The sequence below is a fragment of the Triturus cristatus genome, chromosome 1_2 (assembly GCF_964204655.1).
Source record: "Triturus cristatus chromosome 1_2, aTriCri1.1, whole genome shotgun sequence".
In the NCBI taxonomy this organism is placed as follows: Eukaryota; Metazoa; Chordata; class Amphibia; order Caudata; family Salamandridae; genus Triturus; species Triturus cristatus.
In genome coordinates, this window is record NC_140580.1 from 321,784,238 (window position 1) to 321,811,604 (window position 27,367).

The following is a 27,367-nucleotide window of genomic DNA, read 5'->3' on the forward strand; positions in this document are numbered from 1 at the left end:
ATAATGACTAGGTGCTATATTTATTGGTGATAGTCCATATGCTTTATGTCTGTTTTATTAAGACAAGGTAGTATTTGTATGTGTTGTGTCTTTCAGGAAGTGCCATTAAGACAGGCCCCAACAACCAAAGAAAGTCCTTGTCTCTGGTTGCAGTGTATGTCTGGCTCTCAGAGTACCGTCAGCTTCTTTGTGATCAAAGTATCAGCACGTTTCAATGAGGCACAAGGACTGGGAAGAAATGTTTAGAACTTTTGACACTGTGAAATACAGAAATTCCAATACAATATTGGCTTCCTTTACGCAATGAAGAGCCAATATCACCTGCTAGAACAATAAAATGAGCTAGAACCCCTTTCAGAGAGTGGGTTTCCAGCTCGTGTTTGGAGTCCCTGCAAGCTGATGTCCTTTACAGGTGTGTAAATTCCCCAGGACATTGTCGGTATTCTTGTCAGCTTTTGTTTTCATTTGCTGGGAGGCGGGTAGATGTGCCTCATTCTGTGGTCTGCAATAGGTCCGTGCCTGCCCCGCAAATGGTGAAATTGTTTACAACTTGACAGGTCTGGAATACTATTGGATTCCACTGGTAGCCCTTAAATAGTCATCAAGAGTAGCCTCCAAAACAGTGTGCAGATATAAAGTAATCAAAGATGAAAAGTGATTACAAATAATGATGGCTCTTGAACAAGGTGCATTTCTCAATAGTATTCTTTTTCAATGTTAATATTTACTTTATCCATTAGAGATAAAGTAAATATTTGGTCAAATAGTTTTTGCTTTCCAGAATTCTTACCAGTGTTTGAAGCTTGGAGTAGTGCTTAGACACAAGTTCATTATTTTTATGTCCCCACAGAAATACTCGTGTAATGATTCAAATTTGACAAGCTCAATTGAGTCACCTTAAATAATTTTAAGTTATACAAAGCAATGCATTATACAATTCAGTGATCCTCAAAGTACGGCCTGGGGGTCATGCGGCCCTTCTGAACTTTAGATGCGGCCCCCTGGTCAACAGCAGCACTGAGCTGCTGTTCACTCGAATCAGCCCTAACATTAAAAAGATGTTAAATAAACGGGCAAACATTTAGTTACAGCTTAACTAAAGTTAAACAAGCATTGGCAATGCAATAGGACTTGCATTTACGCGAGACCTATTATATTGGAAACTGAAGTGCGGGTGGGTACGAAGGCACGAACGGGAGTGGGGGGCGGGGGTGGGGTGAGAAGTCACGGACTGCGGGAGGGGGGAGACAGGTAAGAAAATAGTGTTAGGAGTAAAGGGGCCAGTAGCCGTGGAAGGATACAAATGACAACATGCGCATCATAAGGAGGGACTAACAAGCCTAAAACCAATTGGAAGGCAGCATTTAGGATCTAAGCCAATGATAAAGATGGGCGGAGAGTAGGTGGGGCTTCCACGAAGCTTCCACGCTATAGACCTAAAAAAGAAGTAACTAAGGTGTTCTGCACCACTTAACTTAAGGAACACCTTCGTTTTTAGAGACCTCTTGCAACAAATGTGTAAAAATATGATAACGTCTCTACACAATTCAAAAAGTGTATTTCATTAACAAGCAGAAGCTTTTCACTTTAGTACGCCAGATTATACCAGAGCATTGAGAAGTATGTTTTTTTAAACTGATAGTTTGCAAACATGAATTTTTAAACATTCATGCTTCCCTCCCACCCTGGCCACAATGCAAATAGTGAACTGAGAAACAAGGAAGTTGTTATATTCACCCTCTGAGTGGTCTGTGTTGCTGTTATACATGGACATTATAGCTTATCAAAATAAACACAAGAGAAGGCTTTGTACAGCATACATCCTGGAGTCATTCAATGTGCAATTCATCCTTTATATGTACATGCTTCGCTTGCCCTATGCTCACCTTACATTACCACTCCCACCTGCCACCCTGCTGGCATCGATGCAGCCCTCGGTCGCACAAAATGCCAAACCTTTTGGCTCCCTGGAAAATGTTTGCGAGTTCTCATGATATACATGATACCTGAATTATATTCAAATTTAAATCGAGATAGCTAGCTATACTGGACAATAACCAGGAAATTAAAAGCACCTCATCTGCAAAAATAATAACTCAGCGTAATAGTGAAGATTGAAAGTTTCTTAAGATTTTGGCAGAACTTTACACAGTTTTGCACCGGCTACCATTAGTCGTCCATCACCGAATGTTTCTTCTGAATACCTGGCTACAGATAATTTTGGGTCAAAGCTAAAGAGAAAATGGTTGCAAGAAACTCGAAAATCAGTATCTTTTGCCACAGTACTGGAACAGGTTTTTTTTTTTTTTTTTAAATAAAAATATTCTGTACCTCAAGGTCAGTAGGATACTAAATTTGATCAACAATGGTAAAACTCTTTATCAGTTCTAAGCTGCTGTGAGATTGAATTTTTTAAAGCCAAAGAAAATCCTAATAGTTCTATCTTTGAAAGCCTGAAGTGTAGAAGGATAATAGAATGCTTTAACAGATTTCTATGATAAATCGAACACAGGGTATATCTTAAAGAAAGTAGAGCTGTGCATGAAAACATTTTAACTTGTACTATATAGTAATTTTTTTAACATGATCTTCACATATCTACGTAGTTATTATGTATTTGAGCATTTAGTTATGTTATTTAATATTGCATCAGAAGCCATTCAAAAAATTTAAAAAAATGTAGAAAGTGGAGACTTATGACAAGAGAGCCCTCCTGTTGATTTGAGAATGTCTTTAATTTCTCTATAGTTTTCATGTCATGAACACTCCTATACTTTAGGTAAAGAGCTAGGAGCATGCATATACATGAAAACCTCTGAGCATTTGTTTTTGTGTGGACCTTGGCCCTCATTTATGTCAGTGATACAAAACCTATAATTACAAGCAGTGAGACAAAACCTGTAATTTCCATAAGGCTCAGTATGAATGTTGTGTTTAGATTTTAGAGGGAAATGTGGGGAACGACCTGCAGTAACAATATTACATTTGATTCAGTTCTCATGTAATCACTGTGCATTACTGTCAGCCTTTTGCTGGGGTGTTTGTGACAGAATTGCTCTGCTATGCAGCAAATGACTGTGGAAAGTCACCGGGCACTACAACAATGCAGATAAACAAATCTGCACGCCCTCTCTGCTGTTTTACCATCCTCTATTGCATTTTCTTGAATTTGAGACCTATTTACCTTCAGATATGCGTAGAGCGGATGTTCCTTCGGTCCATTGACGTCAACTTTCGCAAACAGTGGAAAATTCGGAAGAAATCCTTGTCCTGGTCTGACGTATTGTAAAACACTTAGAGTTTCTTCATCCTCTTCTGAAATGTAGAACAAGAAGCAATTAGTTCAATATTTCCAAGTGTGTTTAAAGTGGGGCTTTCAGAGTGCAAAGCATAACACTTTTGTTCATCCGGTGAGTACATTTTGTGCCAGTTTTTCAGAGATATTTCCCATTAACATAAAAGGCACAGCTTATTTTGTGACTGCAAAGCACTAATTAACAATAAAACAAAAAGGTACATTGTAATTTGCATGTTGTTCTAAATTGCAAAGTTCAGCGGCGGTCGGCACGGCTCATGGGTGGTGAGGCGGGCGCAGGAGTGGGGGGGGTCGGGAAGAGACGGGTGCGGGGAGGGGTAGAGGGGTGTGCTGGTCACAATTTAATAAAATACAAAAAAAATATACCTTCCCGCCGGGTCCCGCGTCTCTGCTCCTGCTCTTGTCCTCCAAGAACAGGAAGCACCCGGCACACAGGCTTCCCTGGCCAATCACAACTCTGCAATGCAGCGTTGTGATTGGTCTGAGTGCCGACATGATGATCAGCCAGGGGCTGTAGGGGTGGGCATGTTCTCCATGCAGGCTGTAATGCAGACTGCATGGAGAAAAGGGAAAGTGTGCATGACTGTTTTGGGTGGACCAAGAGGGCGGACCAAACAGTCATTGCACACTTAGGATGGTTGTAACCGCCTGCCCTCCTCTTCAGCCTCGCCCCCTCATGCAAGCAGCCAGTGGTGGCCAGCACGGCTCGCAGGTGATGAGGCGGGTGCGGGGGGATTGGCAGGCATGGGGGGAGTAGAGGGGCACGCAGGTCACAATAAAAAAAAAACACTTCCCTTCCTGCCAGGTACTGCGTCTCTGCTTCTGCTCTCGTCTTCCAGAAACAGAAAGCACCCACCACACAGACTCCCCTGACCAATCACAATTCTGCAAAGCAGCGTTGTGATTGGTGTGAGTGCCGTGATACGGCGCTCAGCCAGGGGCTGGCATGTTCTCCATGCAGGCTGTAATGCAGCCTGCATGGAGAATAGGGAAAGTGTGCATTGATGTTTTGCGCGGCCCTATCTCCAGGACAGAGCCCACTGTCTCCAGTCCTGAACTTTTCACCTACAAATGATTTAATTCACACATGCTAGTTAGTGTAAGTTGTTCAACGGAAGCAAAACCAAACCACAAAATCCAGAATCTGGACTGTCATTAAAGTCCAGATCAGAGACAGTAGAAGGGTGATGGTCACCCTAGTTATGCAGAAATGCTGTGCCACCACTCCATGGTTGCTGACTGGTAAGCACAGGTGGTAATACATTTGCAACATGTGTTGCTGTTATTTTCTGACCGCTTCCCCTCTGTGGTTGGAAGCTGCAGGCATTAGGGAAGCAGACAATGCATCCATGAATCTCTGCACGTTCTCGAAGCCCCATAAACAGTTGGCCTCTTGCTGTGGCATTGCGACCCCAGGCACATTGTGAACTTAAGTGCTGAGACACAGGTCTGCTGTGCCATCCAGGCCTCCCATCCAGTAGTCAATGTTGTGCGCAATGAGTCAAAAATGACATTGTTATCACGTTAATATTAATTAAATTAGCCTTTTGCCCCAAATGGAGCATATTCCCTTTGAACAGCGAAGGATCAGCGACTCCTTACTCTGCTATAGAGAACTGATAATTGTTTTACCAGAATGGAGTAGGGCTGCAGATGCTGGGCGGGTGGAAGCAGGGATAGTAGGCGGTGTTGGTTACAGAGCAGCAGTTTGCAGCCCTGAAAGTGTACCCTGCCGTTCCCCACTTCAGTTTGAGGCAGATTATTATATCTGTGAGGATGTGGGGAGAAGGTGGGGTCACCGTTGGCATGAGCAATAGATCTTTTCCATTTTCACTGAGTTGAGTAATAATCTGTGTAGAGGCATCTTTTTGTGAATATCTGCTGGCCAGCCAGTGAATCTGAAATGGAGGTGAGTGATGCCGGGCAAGTAAAAGAATAAAAAAGTATGCATCATTTGCCTAACACTGATAGGGGAACCGAATAGATACACAGAAAATTATCAACACCACTTTAGATTGAGATAATTATGTACACAATACATTAAATAGATTGAATAAGTTAAATTTGGGTACCCCTGACCTGGCCCAATGTAAGCTCTCATTTAGTTCATCCCCTCATCATAGAGATGTTTCCCAGGAAGGAACTGCCAAACCAGAGCTTCTAGTTCAGTGACGTTGCGTATTGCAGATACGCTGTGCTGTAGGTTGACATTGTTTGCTTTGATTAAGTTTCTTCTCCTGGGTTTCCAAGCACTAGGGTTGCAAACTATAAAGGTTTTGAGCTTGTAGAATCTAACTTCTTGCAGGAGGACAGCGATGCTTATTCGTACAGAGATGTGACCATGATGTATCAGCGATCAGGGTCAGGATATGTTTGTGCGCATTGTTTAACCGCTTCAACGTTCTTTTAACACTATTGCTATTATGTCCTGTTTTCACTTTAAGGAAGGTGCCAGTGTTCACTGTCATTTAGGCACAGAGTCAAGACTGATTTGCATATAGCTTTGTCTGAACTGGGGTGGTGAAGTGAGCTAAAGAACGATGATGAATTCAACCCAGATCTGTGACTGGGGGCGAGTGTCTGAAATGTTTCAGCGTTCCGTCCATCATCTCCTTGTGTTTCTTTTGTTCGCCCTAAATTGGCATGGTATGCCCAGACGTGGGTCTCTTGCTCACTTTGCTACTGGACTCAAGCTAGCCAGGCTGATGAGGGGTGTTACCCCGAAACCGGTCCCAGGATGCTTGTTTCCGGTCCAGGGAAGACATGGCTTACAGTTCGGGCTGGACTGTTCCCATGAGGCACAGGGTCATGACTGATTTGCCTATAGCTTTTTCTTAACTGGGGTGGGAAAGTGAGCTAAAGAACGATAATGGATTCAACCGAGAATTGTGACTGGGGGTGAGTGTCTGAAAAGTTTCAGCGCTCCGTCCATCATCTCCTTGTGTTTGCTTTGTTCACCCTAAGTTGGCAGGATATGGCCTATACGTGGGTCCCTTGCTCACTTGGCCACTGGATTTAATCTAGCTTGGCTGATGAGGGGTGTTTCCTCGAAACCGGTCCCAGGATGCTTGTTTACAGGTCCAGGGAAGACACGGCTTGGCAGTTCGGCCTGGACTGTTTCTATGAGGCACAGGGTCAAGACTGATTTGCATATAGCTTTGTCTGAACTGGGGTTGTGAAGTGAGCTAAAGAACGATGATGGATTCAACCCAGATCTGTGACTGAGGATGCGTGTCTGAAAAGTTTCAGCGCTCCATCCATCATCTCCTTGTGTTTATTTAGTGATCGCAAATTGCATACAGTTTTAAAAGCCTGTGGCTTTCATTGTTTTTATTGTGCATTACTAACTTTTGTATTTTTTACTATGTGAACTCCAATTTGTATTTCAGGGATATTTATGTGTTTGAGCAATTATTAAACTGTGTAATGCGCATAATTGTGCTGGACGTCCACGTAAAATGTGTTGTTTGCTACCCAGATCAACCAAGGCCACCTTCCTTGACCCTGGGCTTCACTCCTTGTCCCATTGTGGAGTCAAGGAGATTTAGACGGCCAACTCTCTGTTGCTGACTGAGCACCGACAGGCCCTTTGAATTCCCACCTTTCAGATTGCTTTGTTTTCTCTGCGATGGCAAGAGCCAAGGAAAAAAGCCTGAGAGGTGGTAACTCGTGTGATTATCCATGGCTCCCTGGACCCCGACCACGAATTAATAACTTTGCGTATCTTGTGATACAAAATAATATACTGTCAATGACGCTGGTCATTTATATAAGTTAAAATCTAGATTTTGCACCATGTTTAGGATGAAATAGACTCCCTTAAAAAGACACGATCCTCAGAATAGTCCATAAAATAGAGTAACACATCTTTACCGTACACAATATTTCTACTTGCGGGCCAGATATTTGGATAATTTAACCAATAGAAGCAAACATAGCCAATCTAGTTCGTAACAATGGAAGATGTCGAACAAATCTATTGCTAAATAAAGGTGAGTGTAGACTGTGGGTACAAGAAAGAAGCAAGAGAAATAAACTACTCCACACTTCGAGCCATATGGCACCAAGTGAGTGAGCAAAGTGAATGACCACTATCCTTTGTAAGCAGGCATGTGGGAATTTTCCCTCTGAGGAAAGTTTCGGAAATGTAGCTCAAATTGTTGCATTTCACAGCATGATGTTAACAGAATTCTGCACAAAAAAAACCTTCATGTTTCCCAGTATTTTATATTTTTACTCTTATTTATTTTTTCTTTCTTTGATTCATGTTGTACTTTATTCCATCTTTATTTCCATCTATAATGTCTTGTATCCATATCAATTTCCTTATTTACATTATTTAATTGGATTGTTCACAGTCCTTTTTACCTCGTCCATCTTTTTTCTTTTTTCTTTATTCCTTTTTTCTTTTCTTCTTGTCAAGCTTCTTTCCACTCTTATTTCATTCTACTGTTTCTTCCTTTTCTTCTCTTTTCGTCTTCTATTTCCCATTCTTATGCTATTCATTCATTCCAGTCGTCCTAATTTCTTCTTTTCTTTCAATTTTTCTTGCTCGTTCTCATTCCATTTGCCATTTTCCGATTTTCGTTATTTCCTTTTCTCTCTGTAGCCGTGTTTAGCTTCTTTGGCACCCCGTGGCCTTCACCCCACAGCAGTGTCTTCGTGTATTTGTACTGCCATATTTATTAGCTGCTGCCTTAGTACTGTGACTTGCCAGTGACAGATCAAACCTAAGAAGTGCCATTGAGAGGCACCAGTGGCGCCCTGCTGAAGCTGGTATAGTGTGTGCTTTACTATGCTGTTCTTTGCGCATCTGAATATATCATTTGACCTCAATTATAGTATTCTTCGGATCCCACATTCTGTGACCCTTGGATGTTTATTTGATTTATTTTGTAGTTTTATACAGTGCGTACTACACCCAATGATTGGCAGAGCATTTTACAGACATTCAAGTAATTGCCAAGAAACATGAATGAACAAGTGGCTACAGTCTGGGAACTTAAAAAGCTACACAGTAGATATAAAAAGAACAATGATATATGCGAGTTGAACATGTTGAGGTCTTGTAACTGGTAAGAATACAATTATCTTAACATGCTTTGGCAATATTTACAAAATGAGGTAATACAGCTATAGGCTAATTGATTGTTCATGAGAACAGATCCTTCCATGCTCAGCTGCTCCTACACATACAAGACCTTCCAATTCAACACAATTCAGCTTCTGTACCCTTTGTTTCTAAAGGTGATAGGTCATGTTAAAAAATGTTACTGGAATAATAGCCTCTTCATTTCCCTCTTGAAGGCCTTCTGGGAGGGTTGGCTCTGATGGGGGTGGGATGGAATTCCATAGCTTGGGCGCACTTCCTGTGAAGGACTATTGGAGGGTCAGTCTCCCTCTGCAGACAGAGTATTCCAGAAGGTGTCTGGGTGATTGCGCTTCAGAGTTGCAACTTGCTGCTTGAGATAGCCAGTTTTTATGTATTATATCCATATTTCGACCTCTAGTTTTGCTGATGAATTTCTATCAATAGTTAGATGTACTAGTTGGATCACATTTACCGAAAAAAGATCAAAATAGATACCTTGAGTATGTCTAAAATACATTGGAAAGTTTTTAAACCTACAAACACCAAATTATTCTGTCAGGCCATATTGAAGAAACACTGGCAAAGGCAATATGCCTAGCTTGCATACGGAGTCCTAATCAAAACATATGCCTGCTGCAGTGATATAGCTAAAGAAATGATTGCTTTCTGTATACAATATATCTTTGAGCTAAATAATTTATTATGTAATGGTTCTGTGTACTTCTGACATGTGAAATAGTCCCACATGAATTGCAATTTAAGGAATCCATAGGAGAAGGAATGATACACCATACAGCCATTAACATGAACTAAGTGAGAAATACTTCTTTGGGTGTAGCCACAGATCAATTAAAATATATTTTAAAGAATTGTTAACAATAGGTCTTGCAGGCAGCTGTGCTGTCTAGCCAGGTGTAAAATGGACCAAGTGGAAGCATACTGCCTGCATGGGATGGCACGTTATGTTGTATTTAGTTGATCCTATCCTATATGCTACATTTTCTGGTTTTCGAACAAGCTGTCAATTTCTGGACCTTTGTAGAACCTGACTAGGAGCCAAGAGCAGCACTGGCAAAAACTGTCACACCATCACCACAATGCGCCAAGAGACAGAGTATGGTGAGCTAGACCCCAAGAGAAATTTGTCGAGCCTCTGTGAAAAAAATGCGGCGAAACTGTCTATTTTACAGCACATTTTTTCAAATATAATGGCTCGGTTTTGACTGAGTTCTAAACCGGATGTAATGTAATATGCCAATGTTTCAGTCTGCCACAGTACTCATGAGTGAGGAGCATTAATTGTTCATATCAGGGAATCGTGCGGCTATGTGTGAGAAAACTGTACACCTCACAGAACAAGAACACATTGGTACCATTTGACAAGAGATGTTTTATTTAAATGAAAATTAGAAATTGCATAAGCACTTGCTATGCTGTGCATATGTTCCAAGTGCCACTGGTCTCTACAGGGGCGTTATACTGTTAATAGGACAGCACAGCACACAGATGCATCTGGAATTAATAGGAAGCCAATATTGACATAACACCGGAACTCTCTGCAGGAACAACATCATTTTAATGGAGTTTTACAGCACTTCTGTGCATCAGTGGAACTATCTTACTAGGACCGTACTCATCTGCAGGTGTATCATCTTTTCAATGAGAGTAGGTAACTCCACCTGGATGGCTGAAACACACTTAAATCTTTCAAATATTACATGTCAAAATCTCAAGCATGAGTGTAAAAGACAAGTATAGTAGGTTGTTCTCCTTTCAAAGGCAAACTTCATTTTTGAAATACGATATTGATGAATTGAATCGTTCTTATGTCTTTCTTGATAACTTTCTGTTTAATAACTTTTTAACCCAGGTGTTTAAATATTTATGTATTTTATCTTGTATGTACATATTTTATTTGTGCTTTTATGGTCTCTGACCGAAATAAAGTTATCAAAGAAAGATATTTCTTTTGATAACATCTGAATTCAGAAAGTGATGCACCATAGCTCACGCCTCCTCTCCACACTTCATGCTCTTTCCTGGTGTACTTGACAGTGCGCCATACAATGCTATGTGTGCAGCTACACTAATTCAATGTGGCCTTGTGATTGGAGACACTAGTGGTGTGCACAAGAGGCGTGGATGGAGATAGTAAGCAGCCATCAATAACGAGGTCTGTCTCGAGGGATAGAGACTGCGGCTGGGTCAGATGCTTTGTGGCTTGGTAGAGCAGTCTATTCAGCTCTGAATGGAGACTCCTATCTTTCAGCTCCTTGCAGAAATGTCAGATTGCCAGTTTATCTAGTCTGGCCCATCAGTACAACACCATCCCTGCCATGGTATTAGTTGAGTGTCCGACCCAAACTATACCATCCATGCAATAGTATTAATCAATGACTGCGATCCCTGCCTTGGTCTTAGTTAAGTATGGCCTATCTGCACAATAACTTCCTTGCCATGGTCTTAGTCAAGGGCGGTCAACCCTCACAGTACAATTCTATGTCAGGACTGGAGGCGAGGATTATGCCTTCTTTCTCCACTTTATTCATACAGCAGCACAGAAAGAACAACAAAGACTACGTTTCCCATGAAACATAGGGAAAAAAAGTAGTCAACAACACTGTGTCAACAACCAATCAAAAGAGACGAAAAGTGTCCAATCAGAGCCTCTCCAGTTACTGATAGTCCCTTGTTAGTGTCCAGATCTCCTCTTTCTTCGCTGCTGCGCAGCCAGTTAAGTCCCCTCAGGGTTTCTACTGTTTGGGGGGCTTTGTTATGTCCTTTTATGACTGATTTGTGTCTTTTTGATGCTATATTCTGCTCTATCAGGGCTTATTGATTGGATCTATTGTCTTGTGGCAAGGTTTATTATATTTTATTGACTTGTAGCAGAGCCTATCGTCGGTCTGATGCGTTGCTGTGGTTGTAGATTCTGCTTTCTTTTCTTTTCTTTTTTCCCCGTTCGAGAGTTTGAGGGGGTTTTTTCTGTCAATTTTAAGTTCCTTTCTCACCGCGGAACCGAGAGTCGTCTCTCGCTCCTACGCGGTGGTGCTGGCGCGCTCTGGTCCTCCTGCCGCCTGGGGGCGCGAGAGGCGGTGTTTGAACGCGACGCGTCTCTGGTTTTTGATCAGTTTCCAGAGACGCGCGCGCGTTCGACTGCCACCGGAGCCTGGGCTGAGAGAGACACCGAGTTCTTCGGTCTGTACCGGCCCGCGAGCTTGTTTCTTCGCTCACGGGCCTAATTTGCATACCTGACGCTCGTACCCCGGTGATGGTTCTATAAAGGGGATTGAAGTCTTGTATTTGCAGGATTGTGCTGACGCCTCCCTGGAGGTCGTATTCTTGCCGTTAGGCTTGCTTTGGGGACATTTTCCAGCCCAGATAACTCTGCATAAATTTAACTTGGTTTCTGCCAGCCTCTTTGGGTCCCCTCAGGGCTAGTCACCCTGCACAGAATTGTGGTTCTGCCACGTGTGAAATCTTAAACTGACACCCAGTTGTAAAAACTTCATTGCGAGTGCAGCGCAAAAGTCTTCTTGCCCTTCCACCTGTAATGGATTTTTACGGGGATTATCAGGATGAAGAGGAGGATCCTCTGGCGGATATGCCATGGGGTGATGCTTTCTATGAAGCAGTGGATACCTCTATTTATAGGGCAGTGGACTAGGCCATTTCTCCTTTGGAGGACAGGCTGACGCAAAAAATTGAGCAGGCATTTTTACGCCTTGAACGTAAACACTCTCTATCTTCAAATGCCCAGGACCTCTCGGGTCCTCCCCCTCATAAACGTCCATGTGCCCCGGGGGTGGATGTGGACGCTTTTGAGCGGCTCAAACAGGCCTTTATTGATAGCCATCCTATGGGAGGCACTGGCGACTCGCTAGCTCCTAACCTCTCTCCCTCCCCTGCACTTCCAGGTCCTTCAGGGGATCCGGATGCCAGCCCGTCTAGGTCTTGACTACCGACCCGACCCTCACAGGTCCCTTTGGCGCCTTCTGACTTACAGCCACCTCCTACACCTTCTGACATGTTGGACCCTAATGACATTGTCCATCCTCGCTCCTCAGACTGGGTTCCAGCGGACAAGGTTGCGACTTGCGTCGCAGAGCATATCCGGCGCCCGCTCGAAAAGGAGGCCCGCAACTGTCTCAGAGCGGAGTGCCCTCGCCCTTCTCTGGACGGCAAAGTTGCCCTGACCCCGGATATTGACCCGAGAAATGCTAACATTCCTGCAGAAATTTATTCGAGACCCCAAAAAGGGCATCGATAGGTCGAAAATTCTTGATATGGCGGAAGAAGCGAAGGCTTCGGGGTCGATGATTTCTCCCGAAACTCTTTCAGGCTGGGCTCAGCGGGTAGTGGTCTTCCTAGGCAACGCCAACTGTGCCCTCTCCACCGAGCGGCGGAGATCCCTTCTAATTAAAATTGACCCAAAACTGGGTGACCTGGCGGATTCCGAAGCAGGGGCGGTTGCCCAAGGGGGCCTTTTTGGAGAGCCCTTCATCAAGGAACTGGGCAAGTTTGTAAACACCTTTACGTCATTGGACAGGGCGCAGTCCACCATTAAAAAAGTGTTCCCTCGGGTTTTTCGAGGGGCCGGTCGAGGAAGGGGCCGCTCGACCGGTCGACAAAATCATCAAGTCAATCAGAGAGGCTCCGGTCAATATCAGGACCAATCGAAATTTGGCAATTTCTACCCCACAAGAGGACGCCGTGGCAAAGGCAGAGGTCACAGGGGAGGAGCACCTAACGCAAACTCTGGTGAGTGTTACCCTTTTTTCCCCACAAAGCATAGGGGGACGCCTGGCAAGCTGTTACGGGGCATGGTCATCCCTCACTCGCGATGCATGGGTCCTTCAGACGATAAGGGGGTTTCACATAGAATATTGCGGAAATCCTGTTCAAAGGGCTCCCCCGCGGCCTATGCAATTTTCAATTCACGACGCACTCCTGGTGGACGAGGAGGTAGATTCCTTGCTTCGCAAGGGCGCTATCTCTCTCGCGACACTCCACCCGAGGGGTTTCCTCAGCAATCTCTTTTTAGTGGACAAGTCCGATGGAGGCAAGCGTCCGGTCATAAACCTCAGCGAGTTCAACGAGTGGTTGGTTTACCGCCATTTCAAAATGGAGGGTATTCACCTCTTGCGGGATGTTCTTCGTCCTCACGACTGGATGGTACGTTTGGACTTGAAGGACGCTTATCTGGTGATTCCTATCTTTCGGCCCCACCGCCGTTTCCTTCAATTCGAGTTGCGTCACCGGGTTTACGAGTTCACGTCCCTCCCTTTCGGGCTGTCTTCCGCACCCTGGTGCTTCACAAAGGTGCTCAAACCAGTGGTGGAATTCCTGAGAGTTCGTGGGGTTAGGCTGATCATCTATTTAGACGATCTCCTCCTGATGGCTTCCTGCCCCAATCTTTTAGCCGACCATCTACAGATGACAGTGTCCTTGCTCCAGGACCTCGGGTTTGTGATCAATGGGAAGAAGTCCCTTCTCCAGCCGGCTCAGTCCGTTACCTTTTTGGGGTTCGTCATCGACTCCAGGGCCTCTACTCTAAGCCTGCCGTCCAGGAAACTTGCGAAGATCCGCCATGAGTTGCGTCGCGTTTTAGCTCAACAGCGCGTCTCACTGCGCCAGCTGGCCCGGGTTGTAGGTCTTCTGTCTGCCTCTATCCAGGCGATTTTTCCGGGTCCGCTCCACTACAGGGCCCTACAGCGTCTCAAGGCGTACTTCCTGCGGAAAGGGTATTCGTACTCCCACAAGATCCGTCTATCCGACGAGGCTCGGAGCGAAATCCAGTGGTGGTTAACACACATGGAGGCGTGGAACGGCAGAGCAATCTTCGGTTCCGTCCCGGATTTGATCATCGAATCAGACGCCAGCAGGTATGGTTGGGGCGCCCGCTGCGGGGATCTTTCCACGGGAGGCTTGTGGTCTCCCGACGAACAAAAATTACATATCAACTGTCTCGAGCTTCTGGCCGGCTCGTTTGCAGTGAAATGTTGGAGAAAAGACTCAGTACAGTCTTGCGTACTTTTGAAAATGGACAACGTGTCGGCTGTCCGGTATCAACCACCTCGGAGGCACCAAGTCGAAAGCTCTCGCCGATCTGGCGGCGAGCTTCTGGCAGTATTGCCTGGACAGTCAGGCATCGGTCACAGCGGAGTATCTTCCGGGCCGAGACAACGTGGAGGCCGATTATCAATCACGTCACTTCCGCGACTCCAGCCTCTGGAAGTTGGATCATTTGGTGTTTGCATCCCTCAGCCAGCTTTGGGGTCCGTTCACGGTGGATCTATTTGCATCTCGCCTGGACCACCAGCTTCCGAGATTTTTCAGCTGGAAGCCCGACCCTCGGGCAGCGGCCACGGATGCGTTTCTCCAAGACTGGAGCGTGGATCGGGGCTATGCGTTCCCTCCGTTTGCTATGATTACCCGGACAACGGCTCAAGTCCGCAGGCAGCGGGCATATTTAGTGCTCATCACACCTCTGTGGAGGTCTCAAGTGTGGTTTCCAGTTCTTCTTGAACTTTCCTGGGATTTTCCAATCCTACTCCCCCGGTTTCCGGATCTCCTCAAGGATCCGTACGGCAATCCTCATCCTCTAGTGTCAGCGAACTCGCTGTGGCTCATGGCGTGGAGGATTTCCGGGGTAGATGGCAAGCCCAGGCCTTTCGCGATCAGCTGAAGAGCTCCTTTCTAAAGCCTGGGCGGATAGCACCATTAAACGATACAAATCTGCGTGGGGCAGATGGTCCCGTTGGTGTTTGCGACGGGGTTTCGATCCCGTGGTCACGGATGTGGTCCACGTTGTAAACTTTCTGGTGCATTTGGCTTCGAATTGGCTTGGCATATAGGTCCATTAACACTTTCAGGTCAGCCATTTTCTCGGGTCACGTCCCGGTTGGTGGTTCGGCGGTGGGTGAACACCCTTTGGCCTGCAGGCTCCTTCGGGGCATTCGACTTTCCCTACCTCCAGAACCGCGGTATTCGGCCCTGTGGGATGTTAATCAGGTGTTAAATCTCTGCCTGTCTTGGCAACCAAATAGGTTTTTATCCCGTAAGGAGTTGTCGGCGAAGCTGGCAATGCTGCTCTGCTTGATCTCTTGCCGTAGAGTGTCACTCCACTTGAGACACGGGAGAGGTGAGAGGAAAAAAGAGAAAGAGAGAGTATTCGTTTGAGAATCGGCAGAATGTGTAGCTAGTCACCACGCCGGACTGCTTCCCTTTGAAGAATATTGTACACGACCAGGGAGGCTCGATTATTACCAGATTAAGAAATGTTTAACTAATGGACTGGACTCACTCCCTTGCCAGTAATGGTGGTTTACTGAGCTGCTCTATCGACTGGAGATTGCTGCTGCTTTCCTTGTCCTGAAGAGGCCAAAAGGAATCAACTGGCTGAAACGCGACCGCGTCGACAGTTTGTTTGTACAGAGGGCTCCAAAAAATTGGAATGTATTGAGACTTATGAGTTCTACATTGCCTTTGTGTAGGAGAGTGGAATCTGACTAATGGTTGCCCCCAACTTTTTGCCTGGTATTTAAGTGGTTTTTGACTAGTCTGGCTGGGATCCTGCTATCCAGGACCCCAGCCTATCTGCTTTCTCCCTAAAACTGTTGTGAGTACTCTAGGTACAAACATAATTGGATGCTGGGCATGCCCTACCAGTCCCTTGTAGATGGTACCCTAGGTACCCAGGGCATGGGTCCCCCAGTAGGCCTACCAGGGCTGCAGCACTTATTGTGCCACCCTGGGACAGCCACCCAAACTGACACCACCAGGCCACTACTGTAGCCTGGGTAAGGTGGTGCTAGCACCCCTTACAGGGATGTAGGTACCCTATGTCCCATACCATACAACACATATACTCTCATAGGTCACCCCTATGGCAGGCCCTGGTAATCCTACAGGGCTGGGTGCTGAGGTATGTGTGAGGGGGGACCCCTACGTGAGTAGGACCTCTCTGCAACCTTCGTAACATCGTTACTGGGTTGTTTGTAGTGTAGCCATACCATATACTCTTAACCGCATTATAAGTTATTGCGTCATCGCTGTAACTTAGGAATGGCTACACAGAACCATATCGTGTTTGGTGTCAAACATGAAGGAATCATACCCCCAGTCCAGCCATGGGCATGGGGGCACGATTCCCCCTTGCTAGGAGGGTGATATGGGAAAAGCGGTAGAATTTGGACACCAATTTAAAAGTGCACATGTACCACAAAATGGCTACTGTTCGCCACCTACACGACTCTGGCTGGCTGTTGCTGGGGAAAACCCCAGCCTCGCCATCTGGACAATAGGGCTCCTGTGGCAGGGAGGTGCCAGCACCTCCCCAGACAGGATATGTGGATTGGAACAGGGTGGGTGCACCAAATGTCCTTTCAGAGTTGCACGTAGGCAGCTGCAGAGCCCCAATTCTGCATACACCGCCTGGAACCGGTTCAGGGGCATCCTGCCCCTCGCCCAGGTGGGAAACACACAAAGGGGAGTGGGTGTAGCCACCCTTTCCCGCCTCTACTCTGATTGGTAGGCTCTATTTTGGACCATCCCCTAATCTTGGGGATATATGGGAATAACTTTGCCCTAGAGCCTTAGATTCGTACAGGACTTCACAGAACTGACCTTCCACGAGCTGCTGCCCAGCTGACTGAAGAAATCTCCCTTGGGATAAAGGAGTTATCCCCCTGCTTGGCAGGCACCTAAAAGACTACAAGATACCCGGTTGGAACTTCGTTGCTCTCACGACCTTCGACGCCTTCCAGCAACCTCGAGGTGGGTCTCCAGTGCATCCCAGCGTCCTGTGAGTGTGCCCAGCAAGTCTGAGCACCCTGGACCACGTGGGTGTCGAGATCCCCGCATACCCAGAGACACCAGCCACCTCTTGTCCAGCACACGACCCCGACCAGTGGGGAAGTTGTGCTTTGGCCCATTCTTGAGCCAACCTTCAAGCAGCATTTGTGCCGACCCTCAGCTCCCTGGCCCGCTCCGGTGGCCCGTGGGAGCCCTTTTACGCACTCCATTTTGCTGCCTTCCGCGGTCCCTTGTCCCTCGACTTGTGGGCCCTGACGGAGGACAATCTTCTTTTCTAAGAGTTCCCCTGGTTGCTCCAGGCCTGCTCTACGCTCCCTGCAAAGGAGAGCACCCTCAGACCACGTGGGTCTGCACCAGCAGCTGCTTTGTCTATCTTGCGTGGGTTGCGGTTGCCAATGCTTAGTGGATCCAATCGGGACACTAACACCGCAGCGACCCTCAGCCGACATGGGACAGTCGCCCTCCAGAAGCTGGCCTTCCTTGAAGCCTCCCGGAGCCCGTGACTGCAGAGCCCAGCTGTACCTTCCACACCTGAAGCACCCGACATCCTCGAGCTCCTTCCTGTGAGCTCCCTGGTCACTGTGCTGTGACCCAGACTCTGTCCCCTCTGCTTTCAGGTTCATCTTTGTCTTTTCTTCAACTTCAATCTTCACGACTTCAGCGACACTTCCAGCTAGCAGCAGTTTGGACTCCTTTTTCATAGAAAATCAGCCCGCGACCCGACACCAGAATCGACCTATGCACCCGGCTTCCCTGGGGCAGGTAACAGTGGTACTTCGGTACTTCCGTGGTGGTGGGCTCTCCAAAGCCTTAAGTCTCAAGCCTTAACTTTGTACTGTTGCTAGAAGTGTCCTTAAACCTTAATTATTCAACCGCGACATTCTCCATAGGCTAACATTGCGATCCCGACAGCAACTTCTCGCACTGCACACGCCTCCCGTGGGTCCCCTTCCTCTTAACTGTGGGTGGATTCTTAAGGGGCCAGCGATCCTGAATGCCCTAGGCATTGCCTGTAGAATTGTCGTGGTTCTTATACCACTATTTTAGTATATGGTTTGGTCCCCCCCTGGGGCCCATTGATTTCTGTGCTATTTATTGTGTTTATAAATGCTTGTTTGAAGTGTAGCCTTGCCACTAGCCACACAAAGTGACTGTGGGATTCTGTCTAGAATAAATACATATATTTTATATATATACCTGTGTGGGCTACTCTTTCATTTGGTTATTCAAGAGGTTATTATGGTAAAACAATAAGCTTAACACTCCTTCAAGACTTAGCCTGAAGGCTGCTCTCCACAGCTACCACTAGGATAGCTTTCTTTAAAGGTTGTCTTAAACCTATCATCAATAGGAGTCGAATTGGACTGGTGCAAGGTGTCCCTATAACTAGGAACAGCATATGCCAGGCCAACTTCTCACACTTTGATTTTCTGGAGACAATGTTTTTTCCTACGCAATGTATATGCTCTCATGGATTCCCACACTATTGAAAGGTGGATCCCGAAATGAATATTTAGTTTTGGATAGTAGCGTATTTGCGTCTTTTGTATATAGGTTGTGTTTTGTAAATATATGTTCGTTATACATGCACAGTTAAAAAATGAAAAAAGAGATGTGAATTTATAAACACATGAAAGGATAATTAAAGGTATCCTTTTGCAAATAATTTTGGTCTATTTGTTCCTCCATACAGCTTTATTTACATTGTAGAGTGTCGGATGTGCGCGCACTCGATATCTCGGGTCGAATGTTCACTCCGGATGGGGTGACGTTTACCCTTTCTCGCCGGACAAAGTGCAATACAAGAGTTGTCTCTTACCCGGCCTTCGCGGATTCTCCAAAGCTCTGTGTGGTCCGTTGCCTCAAGGCCTACGAGGAGATGACGGAGGAGTATCGTCCTCCGGGAGAGCGTCAGCTGCTCATTGCGCTCCGGAAACCCTTTAAGGCTGTTTCCTTCCCCACCATCGCGCGTTGGGTGCGTTGGGTGATGCAGGAGGCGGGTATTAGCCTCCGGCATTTTGGGGCGCATTCCACGAGAGGGGCTATGGCCTCGAAGGCGTTTGGTCTGGGTGCTCGCTTGGAGGATATCCTCAATGCGGCGGACTGGTCCTCGGATTCCACATTTAAGAGGTTTTACTTCAAGCTAATTCTCAGTATGGCTCAACTGGTTGTGGGCAAGCTTTAAACAAGCATAATCCTCGCCTCCAGTCCTGACATAGAATGAAAAATTTCCTAGCTATCGTAATGGAAAGTTTCAATTCTATTAAGGACTCGGAGGCGAGGATTATCCCGCCCTGTGTTCTCAGAGGAGATCCCTCCCCGTATTGCAGTAAGTAAATTCTTTCCTTCATGTTTATGCCGAAGGAAGTAGTGCTTGATGATATGTTCTAACTACCTTTCCGTTGGTTTTCTTTGCTGGATTGCTACCTAGGGTTGTGTTTTCCCCTTGGTAATACTGCCTTGTTTGTTGCAGGTTCGGATACCCACAAACAGGACTCCTGAAGTGGAGTACTGGGCTGTCTTCGCGCTCCGAAAGAGGAGATCTGGATACTAACAAGGGACTATCAGTAACTGGAGAGGCTCTGATTGGACACTTTTCGTCTCTTTTGATTGGCTGTTGACACAGTGTTGTTGACTACTTTTTTTCCCTATGGTTCATGGGAAACGTAGTCTTTGTTGTTCTTTCTCTGCTGCTGTATGAATAAAGTGGAGAAAGAAGGCATAATCCTCGCCTCCGAGTCCTTAATAGAATTGAAACTTTCCGTTACGATAGCTAGGAAATTTTTCATTCTTGCCCGACATTAGTCATATTTGGCCTACCTACACAACCAAATACCAACCAGTATTAGTCAAGTGTGGCCTACCTGAACAGTACCATTCTTGACGTGATGAAAGCAGCAAACACTGTTGAGGGTCCCAGCACCTCAGACAGAGGATACAGTTAAAAAAAGAGACTGGGTAGCATTGCTGCACTTTGAAAAAGCACGATTTGTGTCATAGTCCTGTCCTTTGTACATCGGGCTCAAAGTTTCCTCACATGAATGGCATGGCAGGATCACCACCACCCACACGACCCTGCTCACATGGTCCGACCACTCCATCATACATTTCAATGGTAAACAGACATAATATCGAGTTGTTAATGTCGACTGGCACTAATATCGAGTTAAAAGTATCGTGATACAAAAATATCGACTGTCAGAATATCGTGGTCAAGAATATCGAGTTTAAGGTAAGTAATATCGTTTTTAAAAATATCGAAGTCATTAATATTGTTTGCAAAAATATTGTTGTTAAAAATATCGTTGTTTTAGTTAGTGTTATGTATTTTAGTATGTATTTTAAATGTATGTGTTCTATTTTTTTGTCTAAGTATTGCATTTGTTTTTTGATATATGTGTTAAATATTTAGAAGTTATTTTTTTTCTAATAGAAACTTTGCATTTTAGTTCTGTAGCGGGTTGTGGGTTTATAGGGGACTCAGGTGGGAAGTAATTTAATTATAATTAACTAATTAATTTTTTTAATTAATTAATATTTACGTATTTAATTTTTTATATTGTTAATTCTGGTAATTAATGTTTTATTAATTAGTTATTAATTGGTTGTTAATTATTAATAATTAATGGTTACTTATGTTAATTGTGTCATTTTTTTAGGAGCAGGTTGTGGGTTCCGCTATCCAACACTTTCCCTACTGTTGCACTTGCTTGAGTGGGAATAGTAATTGTATCCCCTCGGCTATCCAACACTTTCCCTACTGTTGCACTCCCTGGAGTGGAAATAGTAATTTTATACCCCTACGCTATCCAACACTTTCCCTACTGTTGCTATCCATGGAGTGGGAATAGTAATTGTATCCCCTCGGCTATCCAACACTTTCCCTACTGTTGCACTCCCTGGAGTGGAAATAGTAATTTTATACCCCTACGCTATCCAACACTTTCCCTACTGTTGCTATCCATGGAGTGGGAATTGTAATTTTTACCCCTATGCTATCCAACACTTTCCCTAGTGTTGTGCTTGCTGGAGTGGGAATAGTTAATTATTCTCCTCCGCTATTTAACACTTTCCCTACTGTTGCACTCGTTGGAGTGGGAATAGTAAATTATTCCCCTACGCTATCCAACACTTTCCCTACTGTTGCAGTCATTGGAGTGGGAGTAGTAAATTATTCTCCTCTGCTATCCAACACTTTCCCTACTGTTGCTCTTGCTGGAGTGGGAATAGTCATTTTTACCCCTCCGTTATCCTACACTTTCCCTACTGTTGCACTCCCTGGAGTGGGAATAGTCATTTTTACTCTTCCGCTATCCAACACTTTCCCTACTGTTGCACTCCCTGGAGTGGGAATAGTAAATTATTACCCATCGCTATCCGACTCTTTCCCTAGTGTTGTGCTTGCTGGAGTGGAAATAGTAAATTATTCCCCTCTGCTATTTAACACTTTCCCTACTGTTGCACTTGTCGGAGTGGGAATAGTAAATTATTCCCCTACGCTATCCAACTCTTTCCCTACTGTTGCATTTCCTGGAGTGGGAATAGTAATTTTATCCCCTACGCTATCCAACATTTTCCCTAACGTTGCACTTAATGTAGTGTACAATGTTGTTTAAAAATGTATATATATTTTTTAATATTTTATTTTATTATATATATATATATTTTATTTTAATGTAACAGGTGTATGTATATATATACATATATATATGTTCCCAGGTTTTTGCCCTGCAATGAGGACGCACTCCGCAGCAGATGATTTTACAAATCCTTTATTGCAAAACCGGCATTTAATCCTGATCACTTCCTTTGCCTGACGCGTTTCGGGGTCCCAACCCCTTATTCATAGGCTCACATTGGATTCACAGAAAAACAAGTGCCCTGCATGTTCACAAATTTATGCACGTCTGGTGTGCCTCTCAGGTGAGTTCATTTTTAATTGCATGCCGGAACTTGTAGTTCATTATCATGTCGATTCAAACCCTCCAGTGGCTTCTGTGTTATTCCAATGCAAATTCATTAGTCATTTGTTCAAAAGCCCTCCAGTGGGCCTCAGGAATTAAAACAACCAGGTTTGTATTTCCTTCTCTGCTGCGCCGCTTGTGTTTAGAATAGTTCTGAAACCAGCAGCCTCACATTACCTTTTCATGGTGGTGCAGTCCTCTACGGCTGGACCTGCCGTAAATCATGTTCCCAAGTTTTTGCCCTGCAATGAGGACGCACTCCGCAGCAGATGATTTTACACCGCCCAAAAAATATGATGGGACCGACAGTTGGAACTATGCCAGTTGTGACGGCTTTACAGGTACTTTCAAAGTGTGAAAGCAGGACTTTCAGTTCTTTTGGCCCACCGGAGGGCTGCTCCTTTCGTAAAACATTGCAGTTCATAGGAACCCACATAAGGGTAACAATTGAAAGGACCGCAAGTACCGCAATGCTTTGCAGTGACACACCAGAGGTTTAATTAATCTCAACTACTTGAAAGCCCTGAAAGTGTGTATTGAAACGTGACTAATGGAGCGGGATGGCGGCGTGAAAATAGACTGAATTTGCAAGCGCCTTTGAAAAAGGAGATATGAATCTTTGAAACGCGTCAGGCAGCTGCAGGGAGAATGTGAACTAAAATGCCTGCTTTATCGGAAAATAAATGTTGTTGTTCAACTTACCTGTTCTGTGAGTGCGGGCTCATTTGCAAGGGCAAGTTTGGGCGAATATATATATATATATATATATATATATATATATATATATATATATATATATATATTCACTTAAAAAACCATAGGTTTCACACATGTTATAGTTAGCTGGACATTTCCCTCGTGAAAAACCATTGAAATTCCCCCGTTATAGTTAGTTCAGATAACTATAACTCGCGCACCCGCAATCCACTGCTGATGACGTCACATATTACATCACTCATGACATGGTCAGTGGCATCACTCATGACATTACTGATGACATCATCCTTGTGATAAGAGTGGCGGTTGCGCGAGTTATAGTTATCTGAACTAACTATAATGGGGGAATTTCAATGGTTTTTCACGAGTCAAATGTCCAGCTAACTATAACATGTGTGAAACCTATGGTTTTTTAAGTGAATTTGCAAGGTTTTTTAAATGCTAATTCCTAACTATAACGTGTGTGAAACCTATGATTTTGTCAGTGAATTTGTACGTTTTTTTAAATGCTAAGTTATGTATTTTTTTTTTTTTAAGGTTTTTCACCGTGCGCGTACCGTACGCGCACGGTGCAGTTTGCGGAATTTTTCAGTTTCTACCGTACGCGCACGCTACGCGTACTCCGCGATTTTTCGCAAAAAAAGTAAAGGAAATTTTGGCCCTTGGGGGGTCCTTCTGGGACCCCCTGACAAAGGCTAGGGGGTCAGGAACTGTCCACCCTGCCCCCTTTTCACGTTCTCCACCTTTGTTTTTCACCCCTCAGACTGCGAGAGACAAAATGGCGGCCGACACTTCCTGGTTTCGACCGATTCGAATGTTTACTAAGATCTACCAACCAATCAGAAGCGCGCTCGCGCACGGCAGCGTGCGCGTACGGTAAGTTTTACCGTACGCGCACGTTGCGCGCTTACAGATATATATATATTGATTTAAATGCTATTTTCTCAGGAACTACTGAACAGATTTACACCAGACCTGCAAAAGGCACATCCCTGACCTGAGGACTACCTCTCTGCCAAATTTCAAGTAATTCTGTTCAGCCGTTCGGGCTGTAGCTTGGACTAAAGGTCCTATGGAAAAATGCATGGGGAAAACGCGTTTTGGGACCCCCCCTTTTTCTCAGCCCCCGCTTGACGAATCCCCCAGAGACTTTCAGGGAAGGAGCGGAGCGGAGCGCCCCACCTATTTTGAAAATTTCGCGAGGTTTCGTCAATCGGCACCAAAGTTATTTCTAAATAGAATGTTGCGGATTTCCTATGGAAACACGATCCTAACTATAACTATCTACTGGCAACCGCCAGTAGATAATATATATATATATATATATATATATATACATATATGTGTGTGTGTGTGTGTATTTATCCTTTTTAAAATGTTCCCAACATTTTATAATTTATTAAAATAATTATTTAATATTAAGTACATATATATATATATATATATATATTATATATGTATGTTTACATTATATTTATTACTTATCATTTTTTACATTTTCTAATAATTCTAGATATGTATTTTATTATATGTATTAATTTATTTTGCATTATTTTTTATACATTTAAAAAAACGATATTTTTAAAAACGATACTTTTAACAACAATATTTTTTTCCCGATATTTTAGTACTTACCATTATAAAGATAGGATGTCGATATTTTTTACAATGATATTTATGTCCCGATATTTTGGTAACATGAAATTTGTGTAAGCGATATTCTGTCAGTGATCCCATTTCAAGATACCCGCCCACCACATTAACCCACCAGAAATACCCAAAGCACCATCAAGACACTGGGGCAAAATATCCAGGAAAACTGGACCAAAACCCTACAGGAATGCCCACCCAATCAAACCGTGAACCTTGATGTCAATACCAAGCGCTTCAATAAATGGCTCACGACTGCGCCAACTGCAGCGCGCCCACCTACAAAACAACAAACGACCCAGCTGGTACATGAAGGACCTCGAGGACTCCAAGCGCTGCTGCAAACAACATGAGAGAAAATAGAGATTTGGCAAAAACACCAATGCAAGATCCACGTACAAACCCACCCTCAACCTCTACCACCATAAAGAAAATGCACAGAAAAAGGCCCTAACTCTCAGACTCCAAGCCAGCTCCAACAATGGCAAAGAACTCTTCACCATCGTCAAGGAGTTCTCCAGTACCGCAGGTGTCAAAAACGAAAGCATCCCATCCCAAGCATTTTGTAACAACCTCTGAAAACTTCTACAAAGAAGATTGCCAAGATCTACAACACATTTGACTCCCAGCATACCGATACGAACTCCCCCGTCCAGCCGAACACCTCCTTCCTCGCCAAACAGCAGGTAAGCAACTGGAAGCCCCACTCCAATGAAGAAACCACCCCCTAATCAATACCATCCACTCAGGAGCCCTCTCAGATCATGCCCCTACTTCATATAAAACCTTGTAAGAACCATCATCTCCCCCATGCTCACAGCTATCATCCACACCTCCATAACCACTGCCACCTTCCCGTCTTGCTAAAAAAATGCAGAAGTCAACGCCATATTGAAGACACCAACAGCAGACCCCAACACCCTCAGCAGCTACAGACCCATCTTTCTCCTGCCATTTTCAGCTAAAGTAATTGAAAACGCCATCAATACTCAACTCTCAGTCCACCTAGAACTCCATCTACTCCTTGACAGCTCTCCATCAGGCTTTTGCACAAACCACAACACAGAGACTGCTCTCATTGTGGCCACTGATGACGTCAGAAAAATTCTTGACTGAGGAGAAATGGCCACACTCATCCTCCTCGACCTCTGCGCAGTTTTTGATACGGTCTCCCACAAGTCACTCATCAGAAAGCTTCAACACCTGGGTATCTGTGGAACGGCCCTCAAGTAGATATCCTCCTTCCTTATGGACAGAACTCAATGAGTTAGACTTCCCCCCTACACCTCAGAACACAAGAAGCTCATCGGCAGAGTCCCTCAAGGATTGTCGCTCAGCCCAACACTCTTCAACACCTACATGACGCCCCTTGCGGACATCGTCAAAGCCCACAGCATCAACATAGTATCCTCTGCCGATGACAGACATAACATCCTCTCCCTTACCGACTCAACCAGCTCCGCCAATGCAGACTTCGCCAACTGGATGAGTAACTTCGCTGCTTGGATGAAAAACAATTGTCACCAGCTCAACACTGACCAAACTGAAGTCCTAATCTTCAGCACCAACTATCCCTCTGGGGTGCCTCTTGGTGGCCCTCTGAATTTGGACGGCCACCCACCCCTACGGACCATGCCAAGAAACTCAGACACCAACCACTCCATGGGCAGACAGATCAACACCATGTCCTCATCATGCTTCCACATCCTGTGAATGCTATGCAAGATTTTCAAGTGGATCTCACTGAACACCAGACAACGGTCCCCCAGTCTCTTATCACAAGTAAACCTGATTACGGAAACAGCCTCTACATCAGAATACCTGTCCATGTCCTATGCTGACTCCAAACCACCCAGAACGCTGCCGCCAGACTTATCCAGAACATCCCCCGAAATAACCACATCTCTCCACACCTCAACAATCTCCACTGGCTCCCAGTCCAGGAAAGCTGTAAGTTCAAGCTACTCACCCACGCCTACAAAGCTCTCCAGGGCACCGGTACAGCTAACCTCAACCACCGCCTCAACTTCTACCAACCCACCAGACACCTTAGATCTACATCCCAGGCAAGAGCACACCTCCATCGCATCAAGAAGACCAGAAGCAGAGGACGCTCCTTCTTATACCTCACAGCCAGGACCTGGAACGCCTTCTAAAAAACCTCAGAAGCTTTCCCTCCCTCATGGACTTCCGAAGGAACCTCAAGACATGTCTCTTCCAGATGAAATAGGCATGATCTCCTCCTCCCCACTCAGGCCTGCCCTACTCAGCGCCTTGATACCCTCACTGGTGATTAGCTGCGCTCTAAAAATGAACATAACATAAGTACAAAATCTGTATGGGTCATTTTGTTAATCTCTATACTGTGAGGTAACTGCACATTTTGACCCACGTACCTGGTGACTGGAGTCCAAACTGGTTGCAAGGAAAGCCTAGGACTGAGAAGGATGTATCCTTGAAGGTGGTCATCAGTCTATTCAGCAAAGGAAACTGGCAAAGATAAAAGAGTATATTTATTTTACAGAGTTCAGATCTCTGAAAATACCAAATGTTATCTAAGTATCTGAAAGTAATTCAAAGCATAAAAGTGATGCAGATTAGTCATGTCAATTAGCTACATCCTTCTGAAAAGTTACAATAACAAAGAAACATGGGTTTGGTTGAATTCTACTGCAAACACTTGACTTGCAATGGATGATGTGCTGTTGCTGTTTTGATTCCTGCCCATCAGTGATGCAAATATGTTTTTCAACAGAGTTTAAAAATGGAAGCCCATGAAAAATGTTTCTCTATCTAAGTGCAATGGATGTT

General features: G+C 44.8%; 1 protein-coding gene across 1 annotated transcript in view; it reads right to left on the bottom strand.

The window, feature by feature from the left end:
• The window catches only part of LOC146867251 (glutathione peroxidase 3-like), a 67,895-nt gene that overhangs the window by 19,974 nt on the left and 20,554 nt on the right, over positions 1–27,367 (bottom strand). The window contains exons 3-4 of the mRNA XM_085614867.1: positions 26,953–27,046; positions 3,185–3,315 (exon numbers count right to left, since the gene is read on the bottom strand). Coding sequence (XP_085470993.1) covers positions 3,185–3,315; positions 26,953–27,025 — 204 coding nt within the window. The 5' untranslated portion in view covers positions 27,026–27,046. The remainder of the gene's footprint in view (positions 1–3,184; positions 3,316–26,952; positions 27,047–27,367) is intronic.